Source organism: Carassius auratus, chromosome 41 (assembly GCF_003368295.1).
Source record: "Carassius auratus strain Wakin chromosome 41, ASM336829v1, whole genome shotgun sequence".
Taxonomy (NCBI): Eukaryota; Metazoa; Chordata; class Actinopteri; order Cypriniformes; family Cyprinidae; genus Carassius; species Carassius auratus.
This window is the reverse complement of record NC_039283.1, coordinates 10,027,753-10,055,543: the sequence shown is the minus strand read 5'-3', so window position 1 is coordinate 10,055,543 and position 27,791 is coordinate 10,027,753. Positions and strand designations below refer to the sequence as shown.

The following is a 27,791-nucleotide window of genomic DNA, read 5'->3' as shown; positions in this document are numbered from 1 at the left end:
GAAGGAAGCTGTTGTTTCTCGGGTGAACGAGCAGAGCAGTTTTACTAATGTCAGTTACTGTAAAATATCAATTATTTTCTGGCAAATCTGCACCAATGACAAAAGAGTAGAATGGTTTTAGGTTTGTTTATTATGAATAATAATTGTGGTAAAATCTGCAGACATTGTCTATTCCATAATAAAGCAACATAAATGTGTGGCAACAAGTTGATCTTGAATTTCTAAAGACAGTAACTGATCTGTTTATGAAAAAAATAAATTATATATATTTTTTTATCATAGATAAATAGCTATGTTTCCTGTTTCATATATAAAAACATATTTTTTTCTTCTTCTAAAGAGTATCTGCTACCTGTCTAAACGTATGTGATAATATACAAACAAAATATGTACATAAGCTCTCAGACATGACACACACACAAACACAACTGACTGTATTTATATACTAAAATTTAACATTTTTGCAATCAGGACTGAGTCAAGTTACTGAGACAAACATCCACCCTATCTCTGCCATTACTCATCTATATATTCATTTGCTCACTGAAATACTGCTCATTGCATAATAGGTTCTAGCTATGGGCTGGTAACAGGAAGATCACATACTGTAGTACTAGAGAGTATCTTTGATCTATTTTGATCCAGGGCAATGGTCTTGTATTGTACATGTCTCTGGCTGAAATCACTGTACTATTAGCATATTTAATACTTATGCAACGAATAAACCACACAAATAATGCTGCCCTAAATGCTTTCTACCCTCGCATATATCCATAGCAACTGTTTAGGCCTTGGATTACACAACACCAAAAGCACAACAAAACCGTTTTATAATAATAACAAGTGATGCTAGTGTGCCTCTGATTCTGTAATATTTTAAAGGAACAGTTGAAAAATGAAAACTAGCTGAAAATGTACTCACCCTCAGGCCATACAAGATGTAATGGGTGCCGTCAGAATGAGAGTCCAACCAGCTGATAAAAACATCAATTAATATCTGGAGAAGCCAAAAGCTGTGTGTTTTTAAGAAACTAATCCATCATTAAGAGTTTTTTTAAACTTTGAAACATTGCTAAAGTCAATAATCCATAAATTTCTCCAGTGAAAAAGTAGTCACATCTGAATCAGGAGAGAAATATTCTTAACAGCTAAATTAAAAACAGCTTTAATGATGGACACCTTAACCCTTGGACTGGAGTGCTGTGGATTATTGTGAGGTTTTTATCAGCTGTTTGGACTCTCATTCTGACGGCACCCATTCACTGCAAAGGAATCAATTGCTGAGACACTGATGCAGTGATACATTTCACCAAACCTGATGAAGAAACAAACTCATCTACATCTTGGATGGCTTGAGAGAGACTGCATTTAAGCAAATTTTCTGGGTGAACTATTGCTTTAAATTACATTGAGGGCAACCAATACAAACAGTTAGAAATAACAAAGCCAAAAAAACACAAACATGTCACACAAAAAATGACAAAAACATGAAAACACCAAAACAACTGATATACATTTAGATATAAGCAACCTAAAGAACAGAGAGTGAATCAAATACAGAGAGCTGATCATGATGCTCATCCGCTCCTAATAGCTTAATGGACTAGATTCAGAGTAGATTTCCAGATTTCTGTTCACACTGCACTCGAATACGATCTGCAGGTCTGACTGTCAGCACTAAGGGTGCTATTTTAAGACAGCCGTGAGCACTTATGCTTTAGTATTTATGTTCTTGCTGAAGCACTGATATTTTAAGGACCATTTAGGGCACCGAGACAAGGCCAAAGGGGCTATTTTTGAGGGAAGAATCAATGTTTGCATAAGAATCTATCGCTTCTGTGCAGTAATTATGATGAATATTTGTCTCTCTTTTTCCACAGTAGGGTTTTAGTTCTAATACAACATAATTAGGGGTTAATGACGCACATTAGGTGTGTAATTAATGCTTGTCATCTGTTTTCGCACAACTCATAAACCGAATAAATGAGACAGATTACTGGTACATATACCAGATTCTGTATCCATTGACTTGCAATTAAAAAAAAAAACATTATGAAATACTTAATGTGGGAAAGCACTTAAGCAACTTCTAGAATTGTTCCCACTTAACAATATCTTCATATACGTGTCCAGAATGTGGACCTGCGATGTCAGCTCATTTGTTTAAAGATCGTTTAAGGAATGGTTATAACAGTATAGTGTACTAAACACTCGTCACCAGTGGGGAAAGAGCTAATGTGAATCATTTGAGACTATGAGCTCATATGCGATAACATTTTTAAGAGATTTGAGTTTAAAGGGATCCTGATCTCAGCTCAGTTCAAGTTGGAATTCCTTTTGAACCTGAATGGCGTCTGATTGGCTGTTTCCTCTGAGAGAACTGTGATTGGCTGAGTTCTGGCTCTGGTGGTGAATCTCTGAAGCTGACGTGTCTGTGGCTTGTGCAGGGTTAATGTCTCTTGGCCCGCTGAGCACTCTGGGTGCAGGACGCACAGCATGCGCTCTTATAGTAAGAGTAGACGCAGAGTCGAGCCTGGACCACCGTTACACAGTTATGTCTTCTGTCCTTACAGTTCTCATCTACAGAGAGAGAGAGAGGGATTATAATCTGACTCATCTAAAGACTGTAAAAGCCCTGTCACACACACCTTCGAAGGGACTGCAGGGTATGGTGTTGCAGGAGCGCTCATGGGCTGGTCTTGAGTCCAGATCACAGGCTGTGTTGTGCTGTTTGTCAGCAGTGAGACAGCGCACCTCCCGCGTCTGCACCCCTTCACCGCAGGACCGAGAGCACTGGACAGACACAGAGAGGAAGTCAGAGACAGCAGAGGAAGAGCAGATCCTGCAGGACAGATGAAGCCGTCCTCACCGCGCTCCACTCGGTGGTGAACCACTGCGGTGTGCAGGGCTGCAGCTCACACGGCTGCACGGGAGACGGTTTCTCCAGGTGTGAGCACTCACTGGCAGCGCTCATGGTGAAGTCACTTCCTGTCTTCCTCACGCAGATGATGTCCCTGCGCTGGGTGCCGCTTCCACACGCTGCGTTACACTGTTCAGCAGAGAGAGGCCAGAGACAGAAGGGGTCTTTACACAGTCAAGCTAATGCTGGCTGTTCTGTACCCGCTTAAAATGCTGCACACAAGCCAGACTAGCAGCTGCTAGTGTCAAGGTATACAGCGGAAATAGCATTCATGCCACCTCTGAGCAGCATTAAACAGGCTGTGTCAAGACACATAAATGCCACTTCAGAAGAGCTCCTGTAACATCTCTGCAGTGTAAATTTGGCAAGAGTGACGACTGCCTACTGGACTATTCTATTACATACCATACTATTTATTAATTTAACTTATCTATTTTTAGAATCTTCTAATTGAATTATTATTTTTAATTCAATTAACTATCCTACTTAAATCATTATTCTAATTAATTATCTAATCTTTGTTCTAATTTAATTTTTAATCTTTATTCTAATTAATTTGTTTTGTTCTGTTCAGTTATTCTATTCTAAACTATTCTGCATTTAACTCGATTCTATTCTATGTATCTTTATTCTATGCAATTTGATTCCATTCTATTCAATGTTATTCTATTCAGCATGTTTCTATTATATTTAATTTTTGCTCTATTTAAATTGATTTGGTTTACTTTGTGGTTCACTTTCCTATTCTACATATTTCTGTTTTTAGAACACTAATTGAATTATTTTAACCTTATTCTAATTTACTGGTTCTGTTCAGTACCATTCAGTTATTCTATTCTACATTGTTTTACATTTAATTTTGTTATATTTTATTCACCTTTATTCTGTGCAACTTTATTCAGTTTAGTTCGGTTGTTCTCTTCAACACTGTTCCATTATATTTAGCTCAAATTATTAAGTCTTTTTTGTTTTCTTTGATGATATACTATTCTATATTGTTATATTTTATTTTTAAAACAATCTATTACTTAAACTTTTTTTACCTGTTCTGCACTATTTTATTGTTTTGTTTAAATGTATATTCAATTTTGTTCTATTCTATTCTATTAATATTTATTCTATTCAATTTATTTCTATATTGCTCTAATACCTTTTATTATTTCTGTTTAATTTAAGATTTAACTGTAAGTTTTTTTTATTAATTCTATATAATTCTATTTGAGACTGTTCTAATTGAATTATTTGAATTTAATTCTAAATGGCTTCTGTTCTGTACTATTCTGTTAATATATTCAACACTGTTCTATATTTAGCTTTGTTAGGGCTTTTTTAATGATGAAAACCAAACCAAGTGGAAAGAATATAAATAAAATAGAGAGTGCTATTTTTAGAGGGTCAATGTTTCTTAATAAATAAATAGAATCTGAAATATAAACAGAATATATTTTGTTCAGTTGTACACTACTCTTTATTGTTCGATTATATTTTTGGTTCCATTTAATTTGATGTGTTTTCGACATTATTCTATTCTATTCTATTAGACTTCATTCTTCTGCTCTATTCTAGCACAGACGCTAGTGTTAGCTGCAGACAGCCGGTCCTCACCTGTCCCCAGGGTCCGCTGTACCAGAGGTGGATGGGTGTACAGGGACCCCCGTTACAGGCCTTCATATCAGCCGGTTTCTCCCCCCCACACTCCCCTCCTCCGTCTCCTTCTCTCCTTCCTCCGCCGGTCAGACACACCACCTCTCTGCGCTGGACGCCCGGCCCGCACGTCGCAGAGCACTGACAGAGAAACATTTCCCACATTTAATTAAATATTGCTACATAAATATAGAATTGAATCAAATGACCTGAATCTGACTGGTCACTACTCACAGTGTTTGTCCAGTCCGTGAAGTACCAGTTAGTGACACAAGGACCCATGTGACAGTCCTCGGTGCGCTGTGGGCGGAGCCTGTCACTGCACTCCCTGTCACTCACAGTGTTGCCATGGTCACTTACACAGCGCACGCTCCGGGTTCTCTTTCCCACTCCACAATCCACTGAGCACTGTGGGAAACACACACACACACACACACACACACACAAACACACACACAAACACGTCTATGTGAGCAGACTTACGCACAATTACACATGAGAACAAAACCACATATTTCCTAAATCTGCTTCTCAGTGGGCTGCCTGAACATCTAGCCTGGATTAACAATTCTGGATTCATCTGACCCATATCAAAACATGTTTCATAGGAGGAATTAACACAAGAAAACATGTTGCATTCAAAAACAGTATAAAAACAATGAGACAACAACACATTTCAGACGAGTCCAGTCAGAGTTATATTAAAAGTGGAGAATGATTTATGATGGATGGACGCAGTTAACTGGACTTCTGAATATCAACACCCATTCACTGCCATTATAAAGCTTGGAAGAGCCAGGATATTTTAATATAACTCAGACTGTATTCGTCTGAAAGAAATAAAGTCATATACACCTAGGATGACTTGAGGGTGAGTAAATCATGGGCTGATTTTCATTTTTGGGTGAACTATCTCTTTAAGGACAAAAATGTCTCCCAATTAAAATGAAACCTAATAAAACTACAACATTTATTCCCAGCGCAACTGAAGCATAGCATCACACATTCTTTGTTGATAGGCTTTTGCTCTGTGGGCAAGCCTTCAGATGTTTTACTGTTTTTATTTATTTATTTATTTTAATTTGAACTATTTTTCTAGTATCAGCTGTTTCCTATTAACTATTGAGCGAATACTTGTTTTGTTCTTGTTTTCTGCTTCTGCTGAAAAAAGGTGTATTGAATTGTGTGGGTATACTGGGAATGGATATCAGAGTGTGTGTTTTTATGTGTTTGTGAATGGTTTTCTTTTTATGAATTTTTTTTCATTCTGACACTGCACAAAAAATAATAATAATATATCATAATTAATGTAGTTTCCAATCACTGACTTAACCAAAACTGTAGTAATACATTTTATTTTTACATTTTATATATGAATTGGAATTAATTTATTATTATTATAATTATTTATATAAAAAACAGTGGTGTTATGTAAACAAATCAGCATTTAAAGAAAAAACAGAAAAAACTGGCATTTCAATAAATGTTGATAATGATGATGATTTTGTTAATTATGAATAATAAAAACTGATTTTCTGGCAATTATGATCAGGACTGATGTTGGTGTCAGTGAAAGTGGAGAAAAATATTAATATAAACTTTTTGTCCTTTTTAAGGTCCTTCTTGTCCTCTAAACATTTTTAAATGCATGCACAAGAGAAAGTTTATAATGACAATGTTAATGAGAGGGTTTGACAGTGCATAACTCCTAACCCTAGCTCTCATAAAAAACCACAGCTGCGCCAATATATTAAAAATCCTTATTTTACTTAATATAAAATGTAGTAAATAAACCAAATGAACCATCTGTAGTCTCACCGTGCTCCAGTTGGTGCTGATCTCCCAGTGCGAGCAGACGTGTGGGTGGCAGGGCTGTGTGGCGTTGGGGCGGCTGAGACTGGCGCAGCGCTGAGGGTGAACCATGGTGGAGCGATTCCCAAAACTCTGCCTGCACTGAATGTGTCTCTGCTGCACACCCCAGCCGCAGGAGACACTGCACTCCGACCACACACCCATATCCCAGCTACAAGCACAACAGTTCACTCAGATACTCATACAAACCCTAATATATTCAAGCAGTAAGTCTGTGGTGCAGGAGCTGGACCAGCAGAAATCTGAGGTTTTATAAGAGCCCTTACAGACATGATTACAGAAAACGGTTTCATATTTAATCTGTAATTAATTCTCTAGATGGATGAATCAAAAATTTGGAGTTAATAAATGTAAATTATTATTATGATTTTTAAATAAGTCTCTTTTGCTCATTTATTTGATAAATGATAATCAAATTTTAAATGTAAATGTTAAAATAACTGCTTTCAATGTGAATAAAAAAAAAAATGTAATTTGTTCCTTTGATGAAAAGTAAAAAAAAAAAAAAAGAAACATTTAAGAAAAATATTAATTTTGTAATAACATAAATGTCTTTACTGTCACTTTTGATAGATTTATTGCTTCCATGCTGAATAAAAGTGTTAATTTCTTTCAGAAAAAATAATAAAATAAAATAAAAAAATCTTCCTGAACCCACATTTCTGAGCAGTAGTCTATGCACGCACACACACACACACACACACACACACACACACACACACACACACACACACACACACACACACACACACACAGAGTTACTCACAACGGTGGACAGGGATGAACGTTACACGGCTCCTCCTCCGGCGCAGGTTTGGTTGCGGAGTCACACCTCCGCTCATGAACTTCCTGTTCTGTGTGTCGATTCACACACACAATCTCTCTGTACTGAGAGCCTGAATACACACAAACACATGTACTCATCATAAAACAAGCAAACACACTCATAATACAACAATAAGTGGTGTAAAACCTGATGGCACGGTCTTCTGGGAGGTTGGTCCTTGTGTTTTTCTTCTTTAAAAGTAATAGTTGAACATCATCTTAAAATGTTCTCATCCTCAGGCCATCCAAGGTGCATACGAGTTTGTTTCCTCATCAGATTTAGCATTGCATCACTTGCTTCTCAGCAGTGAATGGGTGCCATCAGAAAGGCAAGCAACACTATTACCATTACAAATTCACCTAAAATATATATCAAATGTGATCACCCTCAGGCCATCCAAGATTCAATAAATGTAATTTTTCGTCAGAAGATATTTGTAGAAATGTAGCATTGCATCCGTGTCTCATCAATGGATGCTCTGCAGCAATAGTATCAATAGTAATAGTGTTGCTTCTAAGAGTGCACTCAGTCTGCGCTCTTTAAACTCACCAGAAGGAGGCAGCAGATTGCAAATTCACACTGGGCAAATCATATTAATCAAAACCAGTGGTGAGCAGCTGAGAAACCCCTCAAAAACAAACACAGCCCTTCAGAGAAACTCCCGAACAGTTTGGCACATGTACGCCCTGTTCCACAGCGCTTGGCCTTCTTTATATGTTAGTAGGCAATGGGTTCATGTTCTCTGAGTGTTTCCAGCTCTCCCATTACAAATAAACACAGCATTAATCCACCACGTCCAGTCTGGATCACAGGTTCAGAGAAGAGCCTCTCAAAGCAGTAATGTGTGTTTTCAACTGCTGTAGAGTCTGAAGCACAGATCCATGCGGAGCTAAACTCTGGATTTATACTGTACTAAAGAGAGCTGTCATTCACTAAATACATGCAGTCGATATATGCAGATTTTTCTCTTACGTTCACTGAGGCTGCCTTTATTTGATCAAAAATGCAGTTAAAACAGTAATATTGTGAAATATGATTACAATGTAAAGCAGCTGTTTTCTATGTGAGTAACTGTAATTTATTTCTGTAACCAAAGCTGAATTTTCAGGACATTACTCCAGTCTTCATCATTCGAATACACTCTTTCTGAAATGTATTATTCTCTGACCTTTTCCACAGGTAGCTGTGCATTCAGTCAGCGCTCCTCTGCGCCACACAAACACAGGCTGATTGTCCAATGGGAGGTCTGTTCTCGGAGGGATCCGAGCATTCCGATTGGGTCCTAGGCCCTGTGGGCGGGGCCTCTCTGGTGGCCATCGGTCAGATATAGAGGAAGAAGATGACACAGGTGGAGGAGCAAGAGGGTTGTCGACTGACACGCCACCTGAAACAGAGAGAGAAGAGCTCAAAACCCAGTGTGAACTCAACAATTAGTCATGCAACAGTAAACCTTGAGAAAAAAAATACACCTACGCATGCTTTTTAAAAGAGTACTTAATACAGAAATAACATGTACTTGAAAAAAAAATGCTATTTTAAATTAAAAATGTATTATATTTACATTTATATTAAAGCTGCAGCAGGTAACTTTTGTAAAAATATATTTTTTACATATTTATTAAACCTGTCATTATGTCCTGACAGTAGAATATGAGACAGATAATCTGTGTAAAAATCAAGCTCCACTGGCTCCTCCCAGTGTCCTATTGCCATTTGCAGAAATACACCGCTCCCGGTAAGAAACAACCAATCAGAGCTGCGGTCCGTAACTTTGTTTGTGTTCAAAATGTAGAAAAATGTATATAATAAGCGAGTACACCATGAATCCATTTTCCAAACCGTGTTTTTAGTTTGTCCTGAATCACTAGGCTGCACCTATAATAAGTGTTTATATTCAGACTATTTTAGATTGCTTCGGGGGTACCGCGGCGGAGTAACCCAGCACCTTTGTGATTCTTCATAGACATAAACAGAGAGAAGTAGTTCCGGCTACGATGTTCTTCCGCAAGACGCAAACAGTTCTGTTTATTAACCGCTAGAGCGTCAAAAGTTACTGACTGCTGCTTTAAATGCATTTAGCTGAACTGTGCAGTGTTTTTTCTTACTTGATCGGGACTTAATTAAATATGTATGACTTCTGTTGTCTTTGAAATGTGTTTTACTGCTGAATGTACTGACAAGCATTTATGATAAACTAAACGGAGTGTCTATTTTCATTCAGTGCAAATAGCCGCTGCCTAAACTAAAATCCAATGGCATTTCTATTGAAACTTGTGTGTCATATATTTAAATATATTTGTAATTACACATCTGTAATGTACTTAAATGTGTTAAGAAACACAGTCATCAAAGTCTCTTTAAGTACACTCAAATGGACTTGCATTTCATTAATATTATTATATTATCTGCAAATATACTGTATATTTTTTAAATATACTTTTAAGATCCAAAATACACTTACAATTAAGCACACTACTTTTCACAAGAGAACGTTGTAAAAAATGAAAAAAAATTGTGCTAACATAAAAAAACTGTAGTGAAGTACAGTTTTTGTTTTGCACCAGTGCATTTGAATTGTTGCATTGCTAACAGCTGTTGTTGCTCATGTTTTCACAAATACCGTATTTTCCGGACTATAAGTCACACTTTTTTTCATAGTTTGGCTGGTCCTGCGACTTATAGTCAGGTGTGACTTATTTATCAAAATTAAAATACCAAAAGAAATGAACCAAGAGAAAACATTACCGTCTACAGCCGCCAGAGGGCGCTCTACTCCGCTTCTCCTGAAGTCTACACTGAGCAGCATATAGCGCCCTCTCGCGGCTGTAGACGGTAATGATTTCTCTTGGTGCTTGGTTCTAAATAAATGCGACTTATAGTTCGGTTTTTTCCTCATCATGACGTATTTTTGGACTGATGCAACTTATACTCAGGTGCGACTTATAGTCCGAAAAATACGGTACTCATACTCTCTTTAAAACTGTACTGCAAGTTACTGCATATGTGAACCTCCTTTAGAATATTCTTTTAGTCTAGCAACATGCAGCGACAGACCTTTAGTTTAAATAAATGGTCACTGATGAGGTTCCCTTTCCAGGATGCTGCTTCAGAAGGTAACCTTGCAGTCTGAGTATGGAGTGGACATCAAGGCAGTCTCACTAGGTTTTAATTCCTTGCTGAAAAGACCAGCTTAAACCAGTCTGTGGTGTGCTGGTATTAGCTGGTTTAAGCTGATTTAGTCGGTCTCATAGCCTGTTCCCAAGTTCCACCAAAAATCGTTTTTAGTAGGGTTGGCACAGAACTAAAGCCTGATTCATGCTTTTAGCCTCATGTCCCACACACACTCTCCCTGTGACCCCATTCTTATAAAAACTCTGTTAAACATCATCCTCTGCTGCCCACTACACACACACACACACACACACACACACACACACACACACAGTCGCAGGCCCATTCTCCTGTAATGACCTTAAAAGGGTTCAGCAGTGGCCAAGAAGTGAAATAAGAGACTGCTCAAGTGAAATATAACTGCACGACACACACATATAAACACTGTAAATTTAGAGTGAGCGAGAAGATCGTCAGAAGAGAAAAATAGAAACTGAGGTGATGGGAGAGAGCGAAAGAGAAAGAGAGAGAGACTGTGACAAGGAGACTGTAGAATAACTGACTGATTTCTCTGAGCGCCGCCCGTCCTCGCTCCCTCTCTCCGTGTACTTCTCTCTCTCCGTCCCTCCGTCTCTCCACTGGGATGTAATATTCGTAGTCTATGCCTGGATTCTGTCTGTGGAAAATAATCTACAGCAAGATAGAGAGAGAGAGAGAGAGAGGGGCAGTGAAAAAACAGGTTAATAAACTCCAGCATATGGTAACGTCTCACTCCATGAGTGCATTCCAGTTATCATCGGCTGTATTTCACTGATGCACAGACACACACACACACTCACACACTCCTAAAATCTGCATGCACTTAAGGCTAGAGTTCATGAATTCTTCCAAAACCAAATTGGTGATACGCTGTTACTGTGTCACACTTTGCACTGTTTGAGACTACAATAAAACCACCCATTTTCTGTTGATTTAAACTACTTCTGTGTCCTTTTATGACTACCACACCTATATACTAGACCAAAACTGAAACTTAAATTAGTTTAACTACCCAAACCACTGACATCTAAATTAGACCAATACTGAAACATAAAATAGTATCATTTAACTAAAGATACATAAACTATACCAATACAAATACTAAAACTAGTTTGGCTACCAATCCAGTGATACCTAAACTAGAGCCATACTTATTCTTAAACTTGTATGACTATCCAAACCACCAAGACCTATACCACTGTACACTAATACTGAAACGTAAACTAGTATAACTACACAAACCCTAGACCTAAATTAGACCATTAATGAAGAGTAAACTAGTATCATTAAACTAGAATACCTAAACTTGACCAAATGTGATACTTAAACTAGAATAACGAACTAAACCACTGACATCTAAACTAGACCAATACTTATGCTTGAACTAGTATAACTACCCAAACCACTGATAACTAAACTATACCAATACTGAAACATAACTAGTATCATTAAACTTTTGATATCTAAACTATGCCAATACTGATACTTAAAACTATCACAGCTTAAATATTTATAATTTAACAAGTCAAACACTGATACCTCAACTAGTACGACTACCAAAACTACTGACACCCAAACTAGACAAATCCTGATAATTAAACTAACCAATTATAACAGTTCAACTAGTATCATTAAACTAGTGATATCCAAACTGAACAAATATTGACACTTTAACTAACTACTGATACCTGACCAATACTGATATTTAACTACTGTGTCACTACTTAAATACTGATCATGTGTGTATTTGTATTACATTAAAATACCTTCTGGTATCGTCTCATACTGTTTCATGATATGAGCCATTACTGGAAAATGAGAGAGTTCCTAACATGATTCAGGAGTAGTGTTAGATTCATGTAATGTCATCATCAATAAACACAATAGTCATGTATAAACAGAATTGCGGCTCAATCCTTCCGTCCTTTCCTGCAGTAAAACCTCCCAGTTCAGAGTTTGTGCTCCATCACACACAAGCCAGACTTTTTCCAAAATTCTCTATATACTACAAGAACATGTGTGTGTGTGTGTGTGTGTGTGTGTGTGTGTGTGTGTGTGTGTGTGTGTGTGTGTGTGTGAGTGTGTGTGTGCTTACGTATAGCTGCAGCTGGGCTGTTGTGGGTCCAGGAGCGCTGAGGGTTTCTCCTCTCTCTTCTCCCTGCTCTTGAGGCCCAGCTTTGGGTCGGCTGTAGAGGAAGGTGGTTCCTCCAGCCTGATACTCTCCCGGAGGATCGACCGCCCAGCGTCCGTTCACCACAGACTGACCTGTTCCACTGCGCAGGGCTGCAGACACAAACACATTAAAGTACAAACCTGACTTTAAATAATCTAACAAAATTCAAATGGTACTAAAGCGGTTTCAAAAACGACAGTTTTAAGTTCACGCAATCTCACTAATTCGATCCAGGTTCAATGAGTCAGGATAATTTGCTGTACACGCTTACTCTTAAGCAGCCCTTAAAGTCGATCATGGATCAAATCGATCCACCATAGCAAACAGTGAATATTTGTGCTGTTTAAATGCATTTGAGACACTGTGTTTTCATCAGTGCATAACTGAAACGTCACAGGTATATTTTTCATCTGTAATGTTAGAAAGTCATGCAAATATATCCATTTTGCTGTCAGGAGAGCTGTACCATGAAGCTAGATTAGCTGGCTAGTCAGGTAAGTTTCAGGTTTGCACCAATCCTGGGTTTTAGGTACCATGTACTGTAAGTGGCTTGGCTTTTGTGGTATTCATTGCCATAGTACACTCCAGGACTAACCTGCTCCGGGGCAGATTATGTTCTGGGTTAGAGATCTCAAACTGAAGCTGGACCAATCAGATGTGAGAGAAGTGACACATGTCTCTCCCCCAGTCACTCCCCCAGTTTATCTTGCCCCAAATTAAAGGTCACTAATGATAAAAAATAAATAAATAAATAAATAGAAGAAGTCTGGCTTTAATGATAATTACAGAGTCATTTTATGATTTATATAATTATTGTGATTCATATTATTATTATTATTATTATTATTTATTTTATTTGTCCTCCTTTGTTTTTTATATGACGTTTACATTTCTTCAATCTCTTAACCTTTAGCAAAACCTTTCACCTTTAGTTTTGAATCTCGCTAGGTTTCTCGCGAGAAGTAACTCAAACTTGCTTTGTGTTGCGAGGCTCGTGATTGGCTGTTCGCCAGTGATGTCACACATTCATGTGCATGCACTCCACAAACTCAGGATCAAAGCCTGAGTTGACAAAGAAAGTTGATGATCAGCATCATGGTACCAACAATGCCAGATTGGAGAGGTTTGGTTTCGTCAACTCAAAACTAATCCTGTTACTCTGAATTTGTTCAGCTACCATCACGGTACAGACCCTGGGTTAGTTTCCCAGCATAAGATACCACAGTGACTGAACTTGGGCTATGGTAATTTTTCTTTATGAAACCAAATCAAGTGAAACTAAGTCAGACTAACTGAAATAAGCCTGGCTTATTTGGTAAACTTGTTTTATGAAACAGCCCCTTGTTCCCCTGTGACCTAGTTTTACTAAGTCTCCTAATTGTCATTCTGTTCACCTGTGTTTGATTAATTTACTCATCAGTTCCTTTGTTTGCTTCCCCCATTTACACCCTCAGTTCTCCCTTAGCCTTTGTCTGTTCTACTTTAACCTTAGCTGTGTGTTTTCTTGTGACTTTTTCCGGCTTGTATTTACATATTAAGTCAAGTTTATTGAAATTGCACCTTTTGCCTTCATCTGCCTTCCTTTGACACAACGTAACAGACTTGTCCCTGGAAGATTTTTTTTGAGATTCATCTGAGTCATTATTTGTTTATGGAACGTGTGGAAAGCTGTTTTTAGCTGTCTGTAATTACAGATCTCTATTCTGCTTGTGATTTATTTTTATGAGTTTCCTACCATAATCACACATCACATGAAACTAGGAATTCTCCTCCAAGATGAGTTCATAGCCAAAGTATCAAAGAAAAAGAAATGAAAAGGAAGGGATGTAGCACAGACATCAGAAAACTAAAATTAAGGACATGTGTCTCCCCATAAAATAGATCCCTAATAATGAGATCTCTGTCATATCTCGTATCATTGGTCATCAAATTCTTCTGAAACCACATGATCAAAGCTGAGCTATTCACAACACACTGATTAAATTAAAAATGACTCCTACTGGCATCTAAACAAGACAATAATCATACTTAAACTAGTATGATTACTCAAACCACTGACACCTAAACAAGACCAATACTGATTACATAAACCAGACAAACTCTAAGTAAACAAGTATGACTAGCCAATCTCTGACATTAAAACTAGAAAAATACTGATAGACATTGATATCGATTGAAATGAGCTAGGCAAACACTGATAATTACTAGTATCGTTAATCAAGCATATCATTAAACAAGTATTAACTAGTATTATTAAACAAGTGATACCTAAAACATAATACCTAAACTAGATAAATACTGACACTTGAGCCAATACAACTACCCAGAACTACTGACACCAAAACTAGACTAATACTGATACTTAAACTAGCATGACTACCTAAAACACTGACACCTAAAGTAGAAATAGTTTAACTAGTATATCATGACTTAAATACTGACAATTAAACTAGAAAAACACTGATTATCAAAGTTGTATGTCTACCAAAACTACTGACACCCAAACCAGTCCATTAAAGCTAAAATAATAATAATAATAAAAATCATTAAACTAGTGTTATCCAAACTAGACAAACTACTGACACCTAAACAAGACTAATACTGATAGTTAAATTAGTATCACAACTGAATTAGTTAATTAAACTAGAAAAACACTGATTACCAAAGTAGTATGACTACCAAAACTACTGACTTAAACTACCCAAACTACTGACGTTCAAACTAGAGAAGTATAGATACTTTAAACTAGCATGACTACTCAAACTAGTAACACCTGAACTAAATCAATGCTGAAAATTAAATAAATATTAGTAACCAAACTACACTACTGACCCCTAAACTAGTGGAATACTAATATTTAAACTGGTAGTAATAAACAAGTATTGTTATTTTATTGCTATTATCTAAAATTTTGGTGTCATAACTGCCTGTTTTTGTTTGTTTGTTTTCATGGCTGGTAAAAAATATTTCTGGCCGGTTCATTTCTTTAAGTCACCGGCCATTGGCAGTTCTGGCAAAGCTTGTTTTAGGCCCTGTTGGGATACACCATCACGTAACCCGGTGAGTGTTTTGTCTGCTACAGCAGTCTGCCTCGGGGCATAATCACACCATGCTAGAACACACAGAGAAACAGACCTGTGCGTACGAAGAAACAGACACAGACATGTCCATGAGTCTGACTCAGGGTCATATTCACTTATCAAAACATGCCTGTATTAGCTAATCCAGCCCACAGAGATCCTCCAAACCCCACGCATCCTCTGCCGTGAATATGTGCATTCCTGAGTCATGTTCAGGCTAATATAAAGATGAACGTAATTTCTGCATCCCTCTCAGGACAGTGACTCATCGCTGCCCCAAACGCACCGCAGACTCAAACAATGGGACAGTATCATCTGAATTTAAACTTGCACGCTCTAGATCACCTGAAGTGATCAACAGCAGCTGTGAAGAATTAAAAAAATACCTCTCTGCTAGTGACCATTGTTGTTTATGAGCTGAATTTCCGCAGAGAAACAATGACCAAATCACACTAATCTTACATTAGCAGGTAGAAACATATCCCGATAATTGATGTGAGTGCATGCATTTACAGTCACACACACACATGCTCACGCTCATGAATGTCAGGATGAACATCTAAGGTTACGTATGTAACCCTGGATCCTCGAAGAAACGACACGCTGAGTCGAGAACAATTGGGGAACGTCCCCAGCGTGACATCTCTAAATAACGTGTGTAAACAGTCCAATGGAAGGGCGAGACGTCATAGGCGGGTGACGTCAGAGACCAGGAAGCATAAAAGCATGATCGGCGAAGCCGGTAATCAGCCTCCAGAGATACGGGAAGTGTGGAACTGCGACGCAGCATTATGTTCCTTCGAGAACGATTGGGGAACGAGAATGCCCATGCCGCCAGACTTTCAAATCTTTGCCTAGTGTGGAAGAGCACAGCTAAAGCAAGAGAAGGAGACAGGAGCCTGACAGAATTGGGGATACAGGCATACAGTTTCCTCATTGAGGGAGCTCTGGATTGGAGAACGGTCTTAATAACCTTGGTTGAGAGACCAGAAGCTAAAAGTTGTGCCTCCTCAGAGACGACACCTACAGCCTCTAAGCTCCGTGCGGGGGCACACCCTCCGCCTGCGATTGGAGATCTCTTCTGACGGGAACCTCCCATGGAGTGCCGTCAAAAAGACAAATCAGGCCCAGGGACCATGCCCGGCCCGACCAGAACGGGGCTACTAACAGCAGCCGGATTTGTCCAGGCGCACTCTCTCCAGAACTCCCGGGAGCAGAGCAATCAGGGGAAAAATGTACAGATGAAGCCTCGGCCACGTCTGTACCATGGTGCCCAGCCCCAGTGGAGCTGGATGAGTCAAGGGGAAGCCAGAGGGGACAGTGCGATGCCTCTCAAGTCGCAAACAGATCCACCCGAGCCTGGCCAACCTCTCCAACTCTGCTTCATCATCTCGGTGTGAAGCCGCCATTCGGCCCCTGCCTCAACAGGATGTCTGCTCCCATATTAAGATGCCCAGGAATGTGGACTGCTTTCAGCAAGAGGAGTTCACCCTGGGACCACACAAGGATCTGGTACGCTAGTTTGTATAAACAGCGTGAGCGCAGATCTCCTTGGTGGTTGATGTAAGAGACCACTGCTGTGTTGTCGGTGCGCAGCAACACACGGTGACCTCTTAGGTCTGGGAGAAAGTAATGTAGTGCTCAAATCACAGCCAGCATCCTCAGGCAGATGAAATGCCATGTCGGATGGTGGCCACTCATGACCACACCCCAGCCGGTGAGAAATGTGTCTGTCGCTAGCATTACATGGCGACAAGTAGCTCCCAGCACCAGGCTCTGAGACAAGAACCAAGGTTTTCTCCACATATCCAAGGCATGTAGGCACCGCCGTGTGACATTTAGCATGCAAAGTGGGTTTCCCCTCAGGGAGAATCCCTTGGTCCTGAGCCACCACTGTAGGGGTCTCATGTACAGCAGGCCAATAGTATTCACGTTGGACGCAGCTGCAATCAGACCCAGCAATCTCCGAGACTGCTTGATAGTGAGTGTACTGGAGAAAGCTCACTTTTCTTGGAGTTAAGTCTTAACCCCAGCTCTTTCATGTGAGCTACAATGACACCTCAATGCCGAACCGTCATCTGCTCTGATTGAGCTAATATCAACCAATCGTCAATGTGGTTGAGTCGTGAAAGTGTGGGGTGAGAGTACAAGGCCATTGGAAGATCTGTATTGGTAGGCTTTTGTTCCCAAAAGCAAACCTCAGGAACTTCAGATGAAGAAGGATGGCGATAAGTGCATATTTTTGATCGATCGTGACACACTAGCTGTTCTGAAAACCTCCCAGGAGGTCGCAAGCCTCTTAGCACGCTACGTTTTCAGGCGGTAACTGAGAGAAGCGCTAGCCGGAGACCGCTGCACCCTGGAAAACCGGCAGGGTTGGCAGATTGATCTCCTGGGGGCACTGAGGAGAGACGGGCATCGTGCAATGCGGTGTACACTGCTCTCCCCCGGAGGGGCCTGCCGCAGCATCAGGACTCTCGTAGCTGAAGTCTCCTAAAAACGACGGTCCTCAGACCCACGTCGTCTGCTAGGAAGACTAGACTCTGCTCCTGCTCGATTAAGTATGGCCTTTATAATAAATAATCTTTAATAAATACAATTCATGCATTTGCTTTAAATGAAAAATACATAAAAAATGTATGAAATTAGATGAAGCTGTTTCCCAATATAAAGTTGGCATAATTAATCATTTTTCAGGTTTCCATTTAACACAGAGCTAATGATCTTTTCTGACCCGCAGTTTAACCCTTTAAGTTTTAGCCAGTTACACATTTTGATTAAGACATTATTTAGCATTTCATTTAATGAAGCGGCTTCCTCAAGAAGAAAACTGCAGAAAATAATTCCAAACCAGACAAACACACACACACAGAGTTTGTACCCAGATAGTTGGGACTGGCTCGTCTCTCAGTGATGTTGATGGCCGTGGCTCCGGGGGGGATGTTCAGGATTTTGTGGTAGCCCAGCGGGACACTGGTGTTCTGGAAACTTCCCGTGACCCTCTCACAGGTGCTTTCTCCTCCGCCGCACACACCACAGCGATCCCGAACCAATCCTGAGCCCAACACACCGTCACAGCCCTCGCTCTGACACACACACACACACACACACAGAGGAAACAATGTCTTCATTACCATTACAGTTAAACATGGAGCTGCCAGATTCTAGAATGCTGTCCTCACAGATTTAGACTTGATGATGTTATCATATTGGTGCATGTCAGCCTAGTTGTTTTCTCACCAGACAGCGTCCTCCCACACACACATGGTTGGGTGTGTTATTTGCGCAGGGCGTTCCATCTCGTACCCTCTCCGCCTGCCGCACGTAGAAGCGATACCCGACCGGTCGACAGGTCAGCTCACACTGCTGCTCCAGACCCACTGCCACAGAAAACACTCCACATCACTCAGTGCCATCTCACATTACTGTACATTCATCACACGGAAATCCACAGTTCCATGAAGAGTGCGATAAACATCATAAACACATGATCAGAAACGATCCTTCTGCCCTTTCTGAAAAGGCCTGTTTTATCTGTTGTACATTGTCCTCTTTGTGAACCTCGTGAGATCCCTCTGGTGCGGATGTGAGCCGTTTCGATCGCTCTCTCACAAACACAACACAGTCCTGAGCTATTAATTACAGCCAATCAATGTCATGATCAAAACACACAGGAAGCACTCGTTATTACTAGCACAGATACAACACACACTTGATATTTGCCGTTTAGGACTTTATCTGTTTTCCTGGAAATCACGGTTATAAATTCCCTGATACCCCCTGGCTTCCTGCGACTGTGGGAACACTGTGGATATCAGCTAACCATGGCCCAGAATGCACCAGCACATTCTGCATGCTAGAACAACTCACAGTCTCTCTAGAAAATGTAAAAATATAGTTACATATTTAGAACATCTGCTTATCGGTACATCCAAGTTTTTTGCTCTCTGGTCTTTCTGTCTATTTTCAGTCTCAGCTGGACTACGGTCTGTTCATCTGAAGCACACAAAGAGCACTTTCATGATCTGGCAAGCTCTAATCTGATTGGCTGACGTCCTGCAGTAAGAGCACACAGGGTTTTATTCAGTCTGTCGGGCTGATTCTGTGAAAAGCTTTTTACTGAACTTAACAAATTTAGCTGGCTACATCAAATCTTTGAAAAAGCTGTAAATTTCACATAGTTTGCTGGAGCATTTTCTGAGAGAAATTACTTGTTGTTTTTGGATATATATATATATATATATATATATATATATATATATATACACACTACAGTAGCACATAAATAATTCTAAATAAATGAATAAATCTAACGTAACCAAATTACAAAATCAAAAAAAAATGTTTATACAAAATATGAATAAATACTATGACACATGCAAAATACTAAAATAAAAAATATATACACAAATAAAAGTAAATAAAAAAAATGAATTTTTTTTTTTTTTTTAAATAACCCCGCCCCTAAGAACAAAACAAACTGTGGTTGGTCACTTCACATGTCAGTCAGATCAGCTCTCTTTTTGTCTAAGTCGGCGGTTCTTCCAGGAAATGCTGTCATGTGTAGCAGACTTTATCTGGTCAGTCAAAGGTCAGACTACGAGAGATTCTCTTTCTCTCTGTCCATCAGAATCAGCGGACACTGACAAAAGAGCAAGAGATTCCAAGCCCGTCTTTTCCCATTGCATCAGTTATCTTTGAGAGATTATAACGGAGACAATGGTAGAGAGAGAGAGAGAGAGAGAGAGAGAAAGAGAACGAGAGAGAGAGAGAAAGAGAGAGAGACTGACAGAGAGAGAGAGAGAGAGAGACTGAGAGAGAGAGACAGAGAGAGGCTGACAGAGAGAGAGAGAGAGAGACAGAGAGTCAATTAAAGTTATAAAAATAATGGACAAAAAGGTTCATCTTAAAGGAGGGCAAAAGCAAGAATACATAACAACTGTAAGAATTGTCTCCTCTCTTTTTCTTGCTCTCTCTCTCTCTGGTACGCAGACAGTGGGTCTATTCAGACTAAATATACTTCCCCACTATCTCTGTCTCTAAACAAACTCAGAGAGACACACAGGAAGAACGAGGGATGACGAGAGAAAGAAAGAACAGCACAGGATGAGAGAGGAATCTGTTCGGGGAAAGAGGGATATACAGACAGACCAAAAGAAAGAGCTGGAATGTCAGAAGAAGAGCGAGAGCCTGAAAACTATCCACACACTTCAAAACAAGTCTGCTCCATTTGAACTTATGCAACAATAAATGTTATATCTAAAATGTGCATGTGAAATATGGATTAAGTGCAAGGTTATTGTAGTTAAAACTATATGTGTGTGTAATATTTGCTAGATGCCAAGGAATTTCTCATTTTAACTTTAAGTTAAACCAAAATTTCAATTAAACTTAAAATATACAGACATATAAATAAAATAAATAAAAATTGAATTACTAAAACTCAGAAAGTTAAAAAATGAAAACAAATTATTTAATTAATTAATAATAGTTATACTAAAATTACACTGTTATTCAAAACATTTAACAAATTATTTACTTTTCACTTAAATAATGCATGTAAAAATGTATAAATATGGTCAAAAATTAATAATTAAGATTTTTTATGTTTATGAAAAAAGTCCCTTACGCTCACCAAGACTGCATTTATTTGATGAAAAATACAGTAAAAATGTGAAAACTTATTATAATTTAAAACAGCTGTTTTCTGTGTGAATCTGTGTTACAGTGTAATTTATTTCTGTGATGCTCCGCTGTATTTTCTTGTTGACATGTAAAACATAAATAAATAAATAATTATTCCAAACATTAGTGTTTAATATATGTCCAAAATGTTACTTTAACAAGCTTGTTTCTTAATGATTCCCTTATTAAATCAAATCAAGTAAATGTATTGAAACTGGCTGAGCCAGATGTGTGTGTTCTCCAGTGAATCCTGGCCCACCTCACTGCAAAACCAAACCGACACATTTTCAGACATTCTGGATGTAAAAGCCGACAGAGTGGGCAGAGCTTACGCAAAGACGAGCCCAGATTTACTGATCAAAGGAGATTTCATCAGAAACACACACACACACACACACACCTTGCAGGATGCAGATATAACAAGTTGTTTGCTCTTTACAGAGTCAGTAGTATTAAGATCTCAGACAGATGACACACTCCAGCCCCGCTCCGAATGAAATACTAGCTTACTGCTTACTGAAAAACTCACAAAACATTCTTTCGACCCGTAGACATCTTGCAAACATTTCCAATAATGCCACGCAGCATGAAAAAGAGCTGCACTTTAGTACGGTTTTAAAAAGAGAACTTTATAATGCTTTTTTTGACACACTTATGGAGGACTTTAGATGTAATCTCAGTTACTTATGGTCTTTGAAAGTGTTACTCCTGAATGTGCTGACAAGCATTTATGATAAACTAAACATACTGTCAAACTTAAAAATAAGGGCAATTGTTTCACATTTTTTTATTCAATTGTATGTAAAAGAATGTCTTGGCTCTCAGCAGTCTGAATACATGAGGTGAGAAACAGAGAATATGGCTTTTGATGTTGATCTGCAACGCTTGAAATGAAAGCTCAAAATCTGGCACACTGTGCTGTGGGCACCATATTGTTCAAAGTGTGCTTACACTATCTACAAATAGAGTATAAAATAGTGCTTGAAACTACATTTGCTCAGTAAAAAAGGTGCTTAACACTCCAAAAATGAAGTCAGATGCGAACATACTGTACATTTCTCAGAAGCTTGTTTCAACCATAATGTGAAAAAAAAAAACGTAAATAATTAAAGTTTCTTTTTTAAATCTCACAATCTGGAGCTTTTTTCCTCATAATTGTCTCTGAATTGGTTTTTCATAGCTTGTCAATTCAGCAAGGGATTTGCTCCTTTAAAGACAGAAAAATAAAAGTGTAACTCGACACCAAAGTGTGCAATATTCCTGGAAAGCACCTCCTGCACAGGTTTTATGGGAATAAAATGCATCCTCAACATTTGCATAAAATGCATATTTGCATGAGTGTGTCACAAAGGACTGATGTTTTCAGAGCAGGTTAGTGTTTTTCTGATCATAGCCCACACGTCTCTCTCACAAACACAGCTGTGTCTCCATCCCTCCCAAACACATGTCCTTCCCAACTCCTCTGAAACTCTGTTTACAGTATTGTGTCCGTGTCCCAGCCTTGTCCCAGTCTTCCACGTTGATCCATCACATCCCGCTCTCTAATACTCTCTGAGCTGGGTGGAGAGACTTTGGCAGCGGACAGATACAATAGCAAAAGATTTGGACCAATGCAAGGAAAACGAAAGGAGGGAATGTTTAGCGAGAACTAAACGAGCGAGAGAGGAGTTCAGTTTCTCTGTTCATGCACGCTCTCTTCCTCCTCGTTCACTTGGATCTCCCTCAATCTCTCCATCAAGCTCCCATAGGAAAAATATTCACCTTTATTTTGCTCCAAACCCACAGAACTTTCTGTCTTTTATGGAAGAAAAAAGAAATTCTGAAAGACATGTTATGCACTAAATATGATACAGTAGGCTTTAAAGGGTTAATTGAAGGCCTCAACATGATCAAAACTTTGCTGTTAAACCTGTCACACAATCTGCTCCATGCCTTCTGTTGCCTGACTGATAGTTTAGACTTTTTGTTTTAAAGTAAAAGGACTTTTAGTCCAATTGCACAAATGTCCGGCTTCAGCTCTTGCTTCACGTCTTTTTGTCAAGTAAACATAAGAATGTCTGATATTTCTATCATTTTATTTAAGCATTTGCTATACTGTAAAAAACATCTAATTGATTTACATTACAAGCATCAGAATTTCATTTATATGAGCAATAAAAAAAGGCAATACAATACATAATCAACGGATGACTCAGAAGACAAAAAGTGGTCAATTAATGTATGAAGTCTTCTTCTTAGGTAATCTGATACTCTTTAGTGAGGAACAAACTGAAATTTAAGTTGCTACTAACTAAAAAGCTCCCCTCCAGTGAAGCAGATCCATCAGTTTTGTGAAAGAATCAGTCAAATTGGTTCTGACAACTGATTCAGTATAATACTCTAATAATTTTGTTTCTGTATTGGCGATTCCTCTCAAGAACTCTTTTTTGAACGTGCCAAAGAGATTTAAAATAAATTACTTTTTGGTCTGTTCACCATTTTCTGTGAATAACAAAATCTTGGTCTGTTCCTCAAACATCAGATGGGTTTGGAACAACACAAGGGCAAGCAAATTAACATTTTCAATGAACTTTTAAAAAAAAAGTCCTTTAAGAACCCTTTTGCCCTTTTGCCATACCAAGCCATTTGGGAGGGTGTATTGGCCCTCGTCATGCTACACGATCTCTTCAGAGTGAATCACTTGTGCTCAGGCATTCCTTCTTTATAAGTCACTTTGGATAAAAGTATTTGCTAAATGAATAAATCACTATCAGTTTAATGACACTATAACAAACACTACATCTGCAGTTCAAAGCAAACACTCTCCAGTCATGTACACAAAAACAAAATGTGCCAAACCTTATATCTGCACTGTACTGTATATCATTTCACTTTCTTATTGAAACAATCTGGCACCCTATGCATTATACATAAGGTTTGGAGTGATAACATGCAATCGATACTCAATTCTTTCTCATTCTGTAAATCTGAAATGATTTACTGGATAAGACTCGGAGCAGGAGGGAGATCATAAATACAATCAGAACCTTGAAGAGAAAAAGCTCAGTGATAAAAGATCCACTCCTATAGACACAAACAATATGTCAGCTTCAACAACACATTAGCAGCAATTCATCAAAAAAAAAAAAAAAAAAAAAACTTCAAACAGGATTCAGTGATCTAAACTCAAGACTCAAGACTCGAGGTTCTAACTGAAGAATCTAAAGACAAGACTGAAGTCCTTCACTAAACTAAACTAAACTAAATTAACCTCAACTTAACTAAACTAAAAACTAAAGTAACCTCAACTAAACTAAACTAAAAACTAAAATAAAGTAACCTCAACTTAACTAAACTAAACGTATCTAAAGTAACCTCAACTAAACTAAATTAAACTGAAGTAACCTCAACTTAACTAAACTAAAAACTAAACTAAATGTATCTAAGGTAACCTCAACTGAACTAAACTAAACTGAAGTAACCTTAACTAAACTAAACTAAACTAAAGTAATCTTAACTAAAGTTTTAAACCTCAAATCTTATGATTCAATGTTCTAAACTCAAAAATCAAGAATATAAACTCAAGATTTAAGATTCTAAACTGAAGAGTCATGATTCTACTCAGTATTTCTACTCAGTATTTAAAATTCTATATATTATAGTAGATATTCAAGTGTCTAAATCCGGTATTCTAAATTCTAAATTCAAAATTTTAGGTCCTACACTCAAGATTTAAGATTCTAATCTCAAGATTTTAAACTCAAGGTTCAAGTGTTTAAACTTAGTATTGATGATTCTAAATATAAAATCAGGATTCTAAACTGTCAAGTGTCTATTCACAATTCAAAATTCAAGGTTCTGTAAAGATTTAAAGATTAAAAAAAAATCTAAATATTCTACAATCAGTATTTAAAATCCAAGATTTTAAACAAAATTTATGTTTTAAACTTAGATATTCAAGTGTCTAAACCCGGTATTCTAAATTCTACATTTTAGGTTCTTCACTCAAGATTTAAGTTTCTAAACTCAAGATTTTAAACTCAAGATTCAATATCGTAAATTCAAGATTCAAGTGTCTAAACTCAATATTGATTATTCTAAACCCAAAATCAAGATTACTAAATATAAATTTCTAAACTCAAGATTTAACATTCAAGTGTCTAAACACAGTATTTTATTCACTATTCCAAATTCAAGGTTCTATGCTTAAGACTCAAGATTTTAAACTGAGGAGTAAAGATTCAAGATTCTAAACTCAAGATTAAACTCTGGATTGTAAATTCAATATTCAAGTGTCTATATATTCGTTCAGCATTCTCTTTTCTAAATGGAAGGTTCTACACTCAAGATTTGAAGTTTTAAACTGAGCAATCAAGATTTTAAACTCAAGATGAGGGTTTTCAGTTCGAGATTCAAGTGTCCAAACTCAGTATTTAAAATTCAAGGCTAACTTCAAAATTGCAGGTTCCACACTCTAAACATGATTCTACTGTAGATCTCCTGCTCAGTAATTAAGAATGTAAATTTAAGGTTTGAAACTCAAGAATCGAGATTTTGTACTTAGTATTAAAGATGTCAGACATCTAAAGTGAAGATTTAAGGTCCTGTCCTGAAGATTTGTGGTCGTGTCTATGGCCATCTGTCAGAGAGGGGTCTCTCTGTTGTAGGCCAGACGGCTTCCTCCCCTCAACAGTAGATTGGGTGTCACTTTAGTTACGTCTGTCCTCACTTCCCCCTTTTTCAAGCCTCTCACTTACTATTCAGGCCTTTCTTCCTCTGGTCAAGTCTTTCTCTTCTCATTCATAGACCCTTTCATCCCATCCATCCATCCATCCATCCCGAACAGCAGCATTTTTCATTCGGTTGCTATGACTCCCTAACCTCTGTCCTCTCTGACTCCGCCCCCCTCATCCGATTTCCCCCCTATAAGTCCCTCTTTTCCTTTCCCTCGTCTCTCTGTATTCTTGATTTATAGTGGTGGTCTGGTACGTGTGCTCCATCTCAGTGACTTTTATAACGGCCCGTCACACATTCCTGTTTTTTAACTCTGTGTTTCTCTTTAACTTCTGTTTCTGTATCCTCTTCTGTCACGAAGAGTCTTTGCTTGTACAGTAATACCCATGACCCCTGCGGTCACCCTCCTCCTCTCTTCATTCATTCTACATCTACTTTTGTCTTCTTATGGCTCAGGTCATTTACAGTCTCTCAAAAAAGCCTTTATTCTTGCTTATCTGCAGCTCTGAGCTTTCTTAGAATCACTAACCATTTAAGGCCGTGCGGGTCTAAAAGGAATCCGTGCACATTTTTCACATTTTCTACGCTGATTGTGAAGGAAATGGCATGACTTGTTGAACATAGCTGAAAATATTCATCCAACATAATTAAATTATTTATTTTTTATAATATGGAATAAAAATGCAAATAGTTGATATTTAATCAACATTTTTCTCAACTTCCAAACCATCTTGGAACATTATTTTTTTCTGTTTAGTTTTTTTATGCAAACCACAAGACTGCTTTTGTAATAAAACAAAAAAGAAAAAGGCATTATTGGGACAGACTTTGTGTCTGAAGCACAGCTACACGACCTTCTAAATGTTTGGGGTTTCCTCTTTGGGAAGAAATGCATACTTTTATTCAGAAAGGATGCATTAAATTGATCAAAAGTGACAGTAAAGACATTTTGAATATGTCTATTTAAAATAAATTATGTTCAAAGTTCTAAAAAACTGCATATTATTCTTGATTTCTGAAGATCATGTGACACTGAAGACTGGAGGAATGATGCTGAAAATACAGCAGAGCATCACAGAAATAAATGACATTTAACAGAGATTCACATAAAAAAAGCTGTTTTAAAATATTTTTTTTTTACTATATTTACTGTATTTTTGATTAAATAAATACAGCCTCTGTGAGCAGACGAGACTTCTTTAAACACATAAAAAATTTTACCAATCCCAAACTTTTAAACTGTAGTGTAAAGTACGGTGCCTTAAAAAGTTGTCTAAATACACAGCACACTATCTTTTGAAACAGGCTCATATGTTTAATAAACAGATAAAAACAAATTGCAAACTAACGCATGCAGTCATGATCATGAAAAACTAAGTGAAAAGAGGTCAATGGGAAATGTTATGAGAGTATGTGTCGAGTACACTCAATTATTAGACAATAAACTCCAAATGCTGCTCCACAATGGCAGAGGGGTAAGTAACAGGGTAATATTCCACCACACCTCTGTTATTGCTTCTTTTTTCCATGAACACCCCTTCAATTTCCGTTTCTAACCTTCTGTGAAAGGCTCCCAGTCATACACGCGGCCCATAAACTCTTGATGGTTGAACGCTGCACACTGCTCAGCCCTGGAGCTTACTGGAGCACCTGGACATGCCTACAGAGAGAGAGAGAGAGAGAGAGAGAGAGAGAGAGAGAGAGAGAGAGAGTTATAGTATCTCACTT

General features: G+C 38.1%; 1 protein-coding gene across 1 annotated transcript; it reads right to left on the bottom strand.

Annotated features, from left to right (window-relative positions):
- Window positions 1-112: 112 nt before the first annotated feature.
- Window positions 113-27,743, bottom strand: LOC113060047 (thrombospondin type-1 domain-containing protein 4-like). Its single transcript, XM_026228839.1, has 13 exons — window positions 27,621-27,743; window positions 18,906-19,045; window positions 18,547-18,751; window positions 12,508-12,695; window positions 10,937-11,063; window positions 8,431-8,646; window positions 7,203-7,332; window positions 6,383-6,587; window positions 4,799-4,972; window positions 4,526-4,705; window positions 2,870-3,049; window positions 2,649-2,793; window positions 113-2,580 (listed from the first exon to the last, which is right to left on the bottom strand). The coding sequence occupies exons 1-13, from the start codon at window positions 27,655-27,657 to the stop codon at window positions 2,450-2,452; spliced, it is 2,058 nt and encodes a 685-aa protein (XP_026084624.1). The 5' UTR covers window positions 27,658-27,743; the 3' UTR covers window positions 113-2,449.
- Between the last annotated feature and the right edge of the window lie 48 nt (window positions 27,744-27,791).

Bases quoted from the DNA above. Each gene is read 5' to 3' on its own strand.
- LOC113060047 (XM_026228839.1), bottom strand. From the start codon at position 27,657: ATGGGCCGCGTGTATGACTGGGAGCCTTTCACAGAAG. The intron at 7,333-8,430 runs GTCAGAGAATAA...GTGTGTATTCAG, and splicing joins CACAGCTACCTGTGGAAAAG to GCTCTCAGTACAGAGAGATT. The intron at 4,706-4,798 runs GTGAGTAGTGAC...TTTCTCTGTCAG, and splicing joins TCACGGACTGGACAAACACT to TGCTCTGCGACGTGCGGGCC.